At 31.9% G+C, this 11,777-nt stretch overlaps 2 protein-coding genes across 2 annotated transcripts; both read right to left on the minus strand.

Moving 5' to 3' along the window:
- Positions 1–3,075: 3,075 nt before the first annotated feature.
- On the minus strand, positions 3,076–5,048 carry LOC106780336 (30S ribosomal protein 2, chloroplastic). The gene is made up of 4 exons (XM_014668612.2): positions 4,585–5,048; positions 4,024–4,125; positions 3,620–3,925; positions 3,076–3,542 (listed from the first exon to the last, which is right to left on the minus strand). The coding sequence occupies exons 1-4, from the start codon at positions 5,029–5,031 to the stop codon at positions 3,462–3,464; spliced, it is 936 nt and encodes a 311-aa protein (XP_014524098.1). The 5' UTR covers positions 5,032–5,048; the 3' UTR covers positions 3,076–3,461.
- A 1,147-nt stretch (positions 5,049–6,195) lies between these two features.
- On the minus strand, positions 6,196–9,717 carry LOC106780359 (pyruvate dehydrogenase E1 component subunit alpha-3, chloroplastic). Its single transcript, XM_014668635.2, has 4 exons — positions 9,588–9,717; positions 9,199–9,445; positions 7,646–8,426; positions 6,196–6,714 (listed from the first exon to the last, which is right to left on the minus strand). The coding sequence occupies exons 2-4, from the start codon at positions 9,433–9,435 to the stop codon at positions 6,437–6,439; spliced, it is 1,296 nt and encodes a 431-aa protein (XP_014524121.1). The 5' UTR covers positions 9,436–9,445; positions 9,588–9,717; the 3' UTR covers positions 6,196–6,436.
- Positions 9,718–11,777: the final 2,060 nt, after the last annotated feature.

Raw genomic sequence — 11,777 nt, forward strand, 5'->3', positions numbered from 1 at the left:
AGTTTTCTCTGCGTTTTTTATCTTGGGGTTATTTTGTTCATACAAATTAGAGGTTAGGTTAAATTTAATTAAAAATAAAATTTTAATTTATATTTAATTTAATTTTTATTATATTATATTATATATATATATATTGTAATTTTATTTAAATTTTAGTTTAAAAATGTATAAAATATATTTTTTAAAATTTTTGCGAGTATTCGAGGGTCTCAAAATATTGTGGATATTTTTTAAGCGGGTACCCACACGGGTAGGCGGGTTGCGGGTTGGATTTTCATGTGGATCGGGTTGCGGGTAGACACTATCTGTATCCGACCAGACCCATTGTTATCTCTAATTGAATCCAATGATTAATACTAAGTCAAAAGTTATAATTAATAGTTAAAACACTTAAACTCATAAAAATCCAAATGTCATGCAATAACCTCTCTTTTAATAATTATCCTATTGAAAATCGAACTCCTAAATTTAATACTAATTGTTAGGAGAAAAACAAAAGAAAAATGAGATAAAAATAAATAACACAAAAAGTTTAACATGGTTTTACATAATACATATATCTAAGTTTATGACTACACTAGGAAGTGTTTTATGTTAATGTATCTAAAAGCTTTATAAAAGTTATTTATATAGCAATAGAGAGAACAATATCCCTCAATATGATATGATGAGGGACTAAAACCAAATTCTACAAAATTCACAATTCTCCCAGATAGAGTTTGATTTATGTCATTGTTTATTGTAATATTTTCATCATTGATTATCCTTGAAGGCTACTTGTCTAACTGGAAAGCCAAAACTTAGTTGTGACAATCTTGGTTAGCACATTAATGAATTTTGTGATCTAGATCTTCAACAAAAACAACTTCATAAATTATCAGATCTTTGATAAAATTATACGTTGATTAAATGTGTTTGTGTCTAGAATGAGGAATTAAATTTTAACAAGACATGTAACACTCCTAATGTCACTAAATAATAGACAATCATCTTCTTTGTTTCCTAATTCTCAACGTATTTCTTAGCATCACATATGTGAAATCAGGAGTTGTTCAAAATTTATAACTCATGAACTTCTTGCACCACTGTCTTTGTGTTTGTTTTAAGTCATACAAACTTTTATGAAGCTTGCATACAATATTCTCCTTGTCTTATATGTCAAAACCTAATTGTGTCATAAAGATGTCTTCCTTCGTATCCTTGTTTAGGAATGCGTTTTTAACATCTAACTACTTAAGATGAAGATTTTTTTGCAGCTACAACACTTAATTTAACTTTGATGGTAGTCATCTTTCATATTATTAGTACTAGCATGGTTTGGGTGAAAATTGATTCTAATTAAAAGGGACTATAACCAATGTGGAAGAGACTCACACTTAAGGAAAAGTTTGTTCGAGTTAAGTTTGAGTTAAAGTCACATTAGGTAAAAATATGCAAGAAGAGTAACATGTAAAAAAAAAAAGCACCCATAAATCCATTGGTTAGGTTTTGAGTTGAAAGTGATTTAATAATATTTTACATGGGTTTCTTATGACACATTAGTGTCAAATATCCATGGTGTATCCCTGATAAAAAGATCCAAGATATTTAAGTTAATGTCACAAAAATGATTTTTGGTAAGACAATTGTTAAAAACCACATCAATTATACCATGGTGCATAGCTAGAGATCAACCACAACCGAAGAGTTTAAATTAAAATGGAACAATTTATCAAAGAGAGATTATTGTAGTAACATGTATCAAGTGGCTCCCAAGACCTACTACCACAACCTTCATTTTTTTCTCTTTTTTTCTCACAATAAAATGCATTATCTACAAACATGACACAACTTTAATTTCTCATTCTCCTCTTCAACATTCAAGTTTCCTCGTGTTGACTTCATTAATTTAAAAGAAATTTGGTTGGATTTGAGTGTCTTGAATCGCTTTGAGAGCAAACTTCATCAATGTCAAAGATAGAATTTTTAGAAAGATAAACCCCAATTGATTTTCCCTTCTTTCATCTCTACCATTTTTGGTTTGGTTAATTTGAATCATGTTAGGAATTCAAGGTGAGTTAGAAGTTTGACATTGGATAAAAAGGAGTAAGATGAACAATATATAAGTAGAAGACTCATAAACCTATTCCCTTAATATTTTTATTTGAAATTGACATCCTAATCTGTTATATGGTTTTTTCATGTCTTATTGATGTTGAATCTTTCTAATGTCTCCTAATGGTATTAAAACAAATAGTTGCTTAAGAGAGAGGTGTTTCAATGTGGAGAAAGAGTCTTAAGGTTTTTAGTAAAAAATGATATCTTAATCTTTTATATAGACTTGTTTACATCTTATTGACGTTAATATTTCATGATACTCGATGACAAAATAAAATCTTTAAAAAAGATAATAACTAATGTTGTTTTCAAAACACAAAATAGTATTTGTCTAATTTTCACCCTTAATCAAATTCGTATGCAATAATATAAGTTCTCTTGTAACAATGTAAATTTGTAACATTAGCATTATATCATTAAAGTTATTTGTAAAACAAAAGTATTAAATAATGTAAGTAAAAAGAGTGAATTTTTAGATTCTATTTGATCTTTTTATGCTACTTCCATTTCTTCAAAAGTGATATTTCTATTATTTTATTATTTATCTAAATACTTAATAATCAAAATAGTTAATAAAACTTTATTGATACTATTTAAAAAGTGATCATGTGTTAGTGACTCTTTCAAAGATTTTTTTGACTAAACCTCTCAACAAGATCCTCTCACCACAACGATATCTTTATGCTCTAATAAAAGACTAGTTGGTGGAGAAGATCTGAAGGCTAAATAAGAAGTATTGAAACTTCCTCAACAAGATTGGCTCCCATGAGAAATTCTCCTCCAAGAACACGCATGATCACAATTAGCGAAAATTCCTTAAACCATGATGAAATCAAACATTGTCCCAACCCTAACCTTATCCCCCACCCTGACATTAATTTAAGCCATGTAATTTCACACTTTTTCTGTATTACATGTCACTTTTCATGCAAGCTACCCACAATATAGTGTTAGGATTAGTTTCAAGATTAAAAAATGTTCCATTTCTAAACATACTCATGCTACTGTGACCTATAGTAAGGCACCTGTTCGTGATATACTAGCTTTACTCTGCATGGGATTTATTCATGTTCTACTTCACAATGCTCTGCAATATTTGTACTAGCAACGGTAGCAGTATTTCATCCCATCGCTAAATTCAAAGATAAATTTGACTCAACAACAATACCATCATATTACTCATTGCAATTTGAAATACAAGACAAATAGAACAGAATGAACCCATATATTTGCTGAACTGCCGCAGTGACCGGGTCACCTCTTCTCTGACCGATCATTTTCTAGTGTAGAAGCCTCGCAAATATGCCTCAGCTATACACACTAGAAATCTTCCTCCATGAGTAAAATCAAAATTGCTGCCATTGTTATGCAGACACTGAAGCTTCAGTTAAAGGGTCTGTCCTCTCAAAACCCTCTTTAACTATTAGTGTTCGACCATAAAATTCCTGCAAGAAAGATCAAACTAAGAAACAAACAGTAACAAATGAAACAAAAATCAAAAAGTGGTCGAAGCAGATTTTACTGTTCCATTGAGAGACATTGCTGCATCACGTTCCGCCTCTGATTGAAAGGAGAGAAAGGCATATGCTCGACTTTTCCCTTGTTTAAAATCAAGCAATACTCTAGCACCAACTATATTTCCAAATCTGCTAAAGTGATCTCTCACCTGTTCAGGTCTCATTGTCTTAGGAAGATTGCCAACATACAGCTTATGAGAAGATTCATAGTATAAGATCCTCTTGGTGGAAGAGTTCGCTTTATTAAAACCCCTCCTTCTAGAATTCACCTCAATTGAAAATCTAACCCTCATTTCGCGCCCACCAACATCCTTCATTCCAAAACAGAAAAAAAGAAATTAAATCAAACACCTAGGCATGCATAATGATTCTAACACGAGCAAGGAAGAGACAGTTTCACAGTACTAACTGATCCATCCAATGTAGCAACTGCATTTCTTGCTGAGTATACAGATCCCAGTGTCACGTAACCACACCCCTTACTTTCATTAGTCTCATCATTTCGGCAAACCTGAAGTAAACCAAGTACAACACGATAAACATAAGACCAAATGTTGATTCCAAACTCTCAGACATAACACCCACCTATCATTTCTGAATTGTTGAGTCAGAATTCAGACTATAATGATAATGACCAGAAATTTTGCTTTATAAACAGTTTTCAAATTGGCCTAGCAAAATTTGACAACTAAAATCTTGTAACCTGTTACATAAGCACATATACTTCTTCCTTATGTTACATTTGTCAGACACTCCTAATTAGGTGTTTAATTGCATAATTATATTTTGCTAACTAGCTTTATTCACAATTTAGAAATGCCACCTTATTTCATGTTTTGGAAAAAAACTATAAAGGAACATTTAAGTTTGAATGAGGAACGAAAGTCACATTTTTGAATTATTTTCCTTGGGATAATACATAAACTAAAATTAAAAACAAAAAAAGAGGAAGAGAAGCTAAGAGGGTAACCTCAACAGAAAGAATGGTCCCATATGGCCTGAACAAGTCAAGCAAGTATGCTGCATCACAGCTTCTGGGGAGGTTGCACACGTACACTTCACACGATTTCCCAAGCCTTTCGTTATCTTCTTCATCCACAAAACCATCACCTTTTTGAGGGTAAACAGATTCTTCTCCATTAATCCGTTCTTCAACCACCTCCCTGGTTCTCCTCTGCGGAGAGAAAGAAGAAGACGATGAAGAAGGTTCTGGAGATGTGCGGGAACGCCTTGGAAGCCCGAAATGTAAAACGAATCGTTTCACTTGGGGTTTGTACAGTTTGAAGGGTAGCACATAAGAAGAAGGTGGTGTAAGGAAAGTGTGAAAAAGGGTATCTGGCATTTTTTGTTTTGTTTTGCTTTTATCCACCCAAAGAGAAAGTGTGAGAAATGCAGTAGATAGAACAGAGGATAACATACTAAGCTTGCGCGCCTAAGTTATTATAACACTATCTCAAAAACCTAAGTAAAATGTACAGAATGAAAACTAAAATCTAATTTGAAAATTGTTTTAATTGACAAAATTGTTTTTCAGTGATAATTCATGAATATTTCTTGTTCGTATTTTTTAATTAAAATATTAAATTTTATTTTTGTTTAAATATGTTTGTGATTTTTTTTTTTATCATTTTGGTTTCTAATTCTTTTGCCCCACTGGTTAGGTTTCATCAGACATGAAGTATCAGATAGCATCAGACATTCGAGTGACATAATTTCTCTCATGTTAATACTTAAAAACAAAAGTTTAATATCGAAAATTAAAATGATAAAATTTTATATTATAAATATTAAAATTATAACAATAAATGTTATAGAAATTACCAATGTATTCAATATATATAATATTTATGACTTTTTATGATATATTTGTAACATTGTAACATTTGTGCAAAAATTATTATTTTTAAATAATTTATAAACTTTTTATTTTACACCTAATTTTGTGCTGATTGAAAAGGTTAAAAATTTCAATTTTAGTTAAATTAGTTTACTTTGATTTCATAAATTAAAAGAATTATAACTTCTAAACTTTTTGTGAATCATAATAGTTGCAAGTTGTGTTCAAATTTAAACAAAATAATTCTAAAATAACGATATTAAATAAGATTGTGTTTTTGATAAAAAAAAAACATGAGATTAAATTATGGTTTTCAAAAAAAGCACTTTGCACTCAATAAATAAAGAAAAGTATTGTATGTAAAACAATTTATAATAAATATATAAAAATTACAAAAATGATAACCTTTTTATTATTAAAAATGGCATAAACGATAAGTTTTTATTAATAAAAGTATAAAAACACTATACAAACCTTACATGGTCATTAAACTAAAAATCTTCCATAAAAATCTCTTACAAATAGTACTAGTAAATTTTGACAACAATCATTATAGACCTTTAATCACATTTGTAGTGAAATTGACAACAATTTAGCATTGATTAGTAAAAATGTTTTCACTAATTTATAAGGAAAAAAATCGTATTTTTTCGAAAAGATCCACAACAGAAACAACACTCAGTCACTATCTATATTATAGTTCTATGGAATTTCACCACTAAATTGATAAAAAGCAAGAGCAAAGAGAAACAACAAAAAGTTTTATTATACACCTTTGGTAGAGGCTATAATCTATAATGAAGATTGTCATCATTCTTGACATTAGTTCAACAAACAATGAAAAATGTAAGACACATAAAGCCAAGTTTCCAACCTAAAGAACAAATCCTGTTTATATTAGACATTGTGTAGCATTTCATCACTAATTAAGCATGTGAAAAGAACACTGATACAAAACTGAAAGTTGAAAGAAAGAAAGAAAAGATTAGACTTGAGCAGTGCCTTCAGTGAATTTTGGATCCTCACATCTATACCTTCCATCTGGTCCAATTCCAAAGCCTTTTGGATCAGCAAACACATTCTCCAGAAGCTGACTTCGGGGTGGAAGAGGGCTGTTGTCTGCAAACTCAACTGCATCATCAAGAATCTCATCGATTTTCTTCTCAATGGCCTTCAATTCTTGCTCACTGGCTAAATTGTTCTCAAAAAGGTATTGTTTCAGTGCAGTGATGGGGTCCCTACCAGCATAGTGTTCCTTCTCAGCTGCCAGAACAGAAGAATTTATTATTAGTAACTATTATGACTTATGAGCACCAGATACACAAACAAAAGACTTTATCAAAGCTTACTCAAACTCATCAAGAAATAAAAATGTATTCACCTAACTACTTGCAGTGGTTACTAGACATATGTAAGTAGAAAACATAGTTATTTATGAGAACATCTTAAAAGGATACCCATTTACCATGCTAGAATAACTAAGAGCCTAAAACCATCATATTTCAGTGTAATTTGAATGACATTAAGGTAGAAAATAGACAGCAAAAACAACTGAAGCCAAACTATCACTGATAAACTATCACACGACAACTTCATGTGTCAGACGATCAGATTGTAGTCATCTGACAGATGAGGTGTCGTTCATAGTCTGATGGAGTTCGTCAATCAGAATATGCATACCCTTACAAGAATTGGTTCAATATTCACACAAGTATTTTTCTTTAAATCAAGACCATTTTAATAATTGTGTATACTCTCAGCCAGGTTAATAACACTTCTTCTCTATTCTACTACCAATGGCTTTAAATCTGTTAATTTTTCTTTCAATTATAATATGTACCTAAGAAATAAAAATGTATTGTATGAGCCAAGCCTAAACAAATTTGAAAATGTTATTCCAAATGTGAGAAAAAATAACTAAAGTTTGACAAATTGGTTGTTTAGGCCATATTTCTCTTCACTAAGTATAATACCTCTTCACCCTGTTAACAAGATTTAGAATGCATGACCTCCACCATCAATTAATATCACTAATCTAAGACCAAGTTAAGCAAACTATATGGCAAAGTAAATTTATAATGATTATACAAAGTGCACTGAAGATAAATACCACAAGAAGTGCAAAGGAACATCGACATACACACTTCAAAATTAAGAACTATGAAGAGAAGAAATTATCCAAGTAAATGCTCACCAGGGTCACGAAGCTCATCGGGGTCAGCCAATGAATGTCCTCTAAATCTATAGGTTTCACATTCCACTAGGGTTGGTCCCTCTCCCCTTCTAGCCCTTTCAATTGCCTCCTTTGCCACCTCTCTGACCTTCAAAACATCCATCCCATCAACATGAATCCCTGGCATTCCAAACGCTGGTCCTTTCTTCCATATCTGAGGATCTGAAGTTGCTCTGAGATGAGACATCCCAATAGCCCATAAGTTATTCTCCACCACAAACACAATTGGCAATTTCCACAGAGCTGCCATGTTCAGGCATTCATAGAATTGGCCATTGTTACAAGTCCCATCTCCGAAAAAAGCCAATGTCACCTGATCAGCATCTGCCTCATTCAACACCTCCTTTCTATATTTGCTGGAAAATGCAGCCCCAGTGGCCACTGGAATTCCTTCACCAATGAATGCAAAACCGCCAAGCATGTTGTGCTCTTTTGAGAACATATGCATTGAACCGCCCTGGCCTCGGCAGCATCCTGTTGCCTTTCCAAATAGTTCACTCATTACGGCTCGAGAGGGGACCCCCTTACTCAATGCATGAACATGATCTCTGTAGGTGCTCACTACATAATCCTCCTTCTTCAGAAGCTTGATGAACCCAGTCGACACAGCCTCTTGGCCATTGTATAAGTGAACAAAACCAAACATTTTGCCCCTATAATACATCTCAGCACACTTGTCCTCGAAGAACCTCCCTAGTATCATGTCTTCATACAGCTCCAACCCTTCCTCTTTAGTAATAAGCTGCACTCACAAATCCAGACAAAAGCAATAATCTCAAAACAGTTACTCCCAAACAAAAAATTTCCAAACTTACATATTTTAGCAGTAGCACAACACCAACAATTTTCATTAATCTGAACTTCTGAAGCCAGTTGGACAAATAACACACAACTAAAACCCACATAAGATAGGACAAAACTTAACCGCATCGCGACTCCATAGATGATTTTTTAAGTTTCTTTTCAATCATATTTTCACGTAACAAAAGTTTCCATTGAGATAAAAAAAATTCGGACTACTTTATTAATTCGGGTGGAACTCCAATTCTCATTGAAGAACAATACCAAGTACACTTGTAGAACTGCATCTAAGTTTTGTGCTGTAAAATATAAATATATAACCACAGTGTGTCGAACCAAACATCTGAAAACAGCAACCCATATAATAAATTCATAACAAGAAATATTGGCATTTGAATCAAGCAGCTCGTAAGCAAACCGGATCCAATTCCAGTGAACTCAATTGAATGAAAAAATTGAGATTTCCAACCCAAACGAACTGTTAAGTAACAAAGTACTGTAAAAAGAATAAACAGCAACCCAAATAATAACTTGTATGAAAAAAATTAACATTTGAATCAGCCAGCTCAAAAATTAAACTGGGTCCAATTCGAATGAGCTAAATTGAGTAAAAAACGGAACTTTTTTTATTTTCACCAAACCCATGTCAGAGAACCAATACCCATCCACGAAAGCAGGGATTTTTGAATGAAGAAAGAAGGAGAAAGGGTCACCAGATTGGAGGTTTGCTGGAGAAGAACATCAGCAACAGGGGTAGAAGCACGAGTCTGAGCACGAGGTTTGGCAAGAGCAGTGAAGCGAAGAAGCTTGCGATTGGATCCAAGGAAAGAGGAAGAAGGGTTGGTTTTGAAGTGATCGAAGGAGAAAGAGAGAGGCTTGTCATTGGATCTGGGGGTGGTGGAATTGAGAGGAAGAGGAGAGGGTGCGAACTTGGTTGCAGTGAAAGACATTTTGGTCTCCCTGCAACAAAACGCCAAATGGAATCAGTGTGACGAATTGAGGCGAAAAAGAAGCAAAAAAGTGGGCTTTATTATAGAAGAGAAGAGAAGTAAGAGAAACAAGGAAGTAAGTAACAGGGGCGGAGGTAACGAGGGAGTGATACTTGGAGATAACCGTCTTTGAGGTTGGGTTGAGTGACACTTGCTTTGTGCCTATGTATGTTGTTGTCTACTCTAATTGCAAACAAACATTAATGAATACCACAAAATCCAACCAACTTTTCCTACATTCACAAATTTAAGCTTCCTTTTTTCAATGAGTTTTATGGTCATCTTCAACAAGATGTTTGGTTGTGAAGATGGGAAGGATGTAAGGAAAAAACTAAAATGGCACATGGGTCGGAGAACAAAAGAACAAAACTTTAAAAATTGTAGTTATTTTTTATATTTTTGTCACTTTTTTCTCTAGACCTTTTCATCCAAACATCTTCAATTGTTCTTATATTTGTCATTGATTTTTATCTAATTATTTATTCTCATTTACACAGTTCAAAAAACTAATCCTACAAAATAAAAGTTGTTGTAATGTAAACTAAAATTTCACCATAAATAAAACGTGTTAAGAAGTATTCAAGAAATTTATAGGTTATTTATCTCTTACCCCCACACTAAATATCCTTTAAAGCTTTTTATCTAAATTGAAAACAATAATATATATATATATATATATATATATATATATATAATCACTCTTTTAGTGAGATAAATTTATTATCCCAATAAATATATTACTATTATGAAAAAAAAAAGAATGAGTATGGATAAATTAAACAAGAAAAAATAATGTTAAAAGTTGAGAAGATCCATAAATTAATATTTTTCTAAAAAAGAAAAATTAAAATAATAATATCTATTAAAAACTTAACTTACAAAAGAGTTTGGTCCAAGTGAGATTTCACGTGGGAACGATAGAATCGTGGATTCTAATAATTATGATGTCTAAGAATAGTTAAATAGGTTTGACTTATTTTAATAATTTTTGGAAATATTTATACAATTTTTTTTTTTTTGGAATTAACAAGTATATGGTATTTCATTAGAAATATTAATTATTTGTCATAGAAAAATAAAGTAATATAGTCTATTTTTTTATTGTAATAAAACATTTATTTTCATATCAAAATTTATATGTTTGACTTTTGTGAATGTAAAATCTCATTTAATAGTATAAAACTATTAAAATAAACATTATATATAGATAAAATAAGAACTATAGATTTTTGATAAAGAAAATTATTCACCTAGAGAGCAAAAGAGACTATCTATATTGTTGCTTCACTTCTAACTTCACACTGAGACAACTGAAGCAATGTCTTCTCTAAGCTCACATTATTCAAGGTGATCATCGTAAAAAGAGAAAACACACGCAGACAAACAACACAAAAGCAAGGATAAGCTAGAGTAAACAGAAACATCCTAAAACTATTATTAAATCAATCATGAAATATAATTTCAATACAAGGAATCACACATACTACACATTTTACTATCAGTAGACTTGACTCATTCGGATATAGTATGAATATCGAACTATTGGTAGTTTGCGCACTTATAATGGTAATATAGGTAGCTGAAACCAAGTTACTATACAAGGTTAGTCCATTTCAGTTACCTAGGGTCATGATCAAAGCCTATAGACAATAACCTCCCGCTATTCTCACCACATGACTCACACATATCTACTTGAGAATGGATGATCATTAGAGTGTCGGAATAGACCACTAGTCCAAAGCTTCATACATTCATACAACAACAACAGACACAACCATGTAATCTCTCTCCGAATCATGAAATTACGTCCAACAACCATTCACTTCATCACAATATTCATATGCATAATTTCCATTCACATGTAAATCATATACAAAACCATTCATTTTACATTGACTAACATCATATAAGGTCACTAATTATAATTCAAAGAACCATAATCAATCAAACAAGTCAAGTCGTATAATAACACAATTTTCTTTAAGGCATATTAATACCCACATTTAGGCAAAGAAAACAACTTTGAAACCCTTACCAACAACTCTGGAAAGGTCCAAAACCCCCTAAAATGATGATTTGTAGAAAACTACCTCTTAACGCCATATCAGTTGATAGTACACTGTTTTTATGGAATTTGATACACTTGAGACTTGTTCTAATGGTCAAATAGATTCGTTACACTCTAAAATTGATGCAAAAATATATTTAAAATTAAAACAAAATACCTATTTGATTATTAGACCCGAAATTAGGTACATACAGCTCCAAAAGTACTTAAATTCAAAACAACACATTATAATCCC

This window comes from Vigna radiata, unplaced genomic scaffold, assembly GCF_000741045.1.
Source record: "Vigna radiata var. radiata cultivar VC1973A unplaced genomic scaffold, Vradiata_ver6 scaffold_179, whole genome shotgun sequence".
NCBI classification, from domain to species: domain Eukaryota; kingdom Viridiplantae; phylum Streptophyta; class Magnoliopsida; order Fabales; family Fabaceae; genus Vigna; species Vigna radiata.

Bases quoted from the DNA above. Each gene is read 5' to 3' on its own strand.
- LOC106780336 (XM_014668612.2), bottom strand. From the start codon at position 5,031: ATGTTATCCTCTGTTCTATCTACTGCATTTCTCACACTTTCTCTTTGG. The intron at 4,126-4,584 runs GTTACCCTCTTA...GGTTTACTTCAG, and splicing joins GGACCATTCTTTCTGTTGAG to GTTTGCCGAAATGATGAGAC. The intron at 3,543-3,619 runs GTAAAATCTGCT...TCTTTCTTGCAG, and splicing joins CAATGTCTCTCAATGGAACA to GAATTTTATGGTCGAACACT.
- LOC106780359 (XM_014668635.2), bottom strand. From the start codon at position 9,435: ATGTCTTTCACTGCAACCAAGTTCGCACCCTCTCCTCTTCCTCTCAAT. The intron at 8,427-9,198 runs GTGACCCTTTCT...TTGTGAGTGCAG, and splicing joins TCCAGCAAACCTCCAATCTG to CTTATTACTAAAGAGGAAGG. The intron at 6,715-7,645 runs GTGAGCATTTAC...CTGTTCTGGCAG, and splicing joins CGATGAGCTTCGTGACCCTG to CTGAGAAGGAACACTATGCT.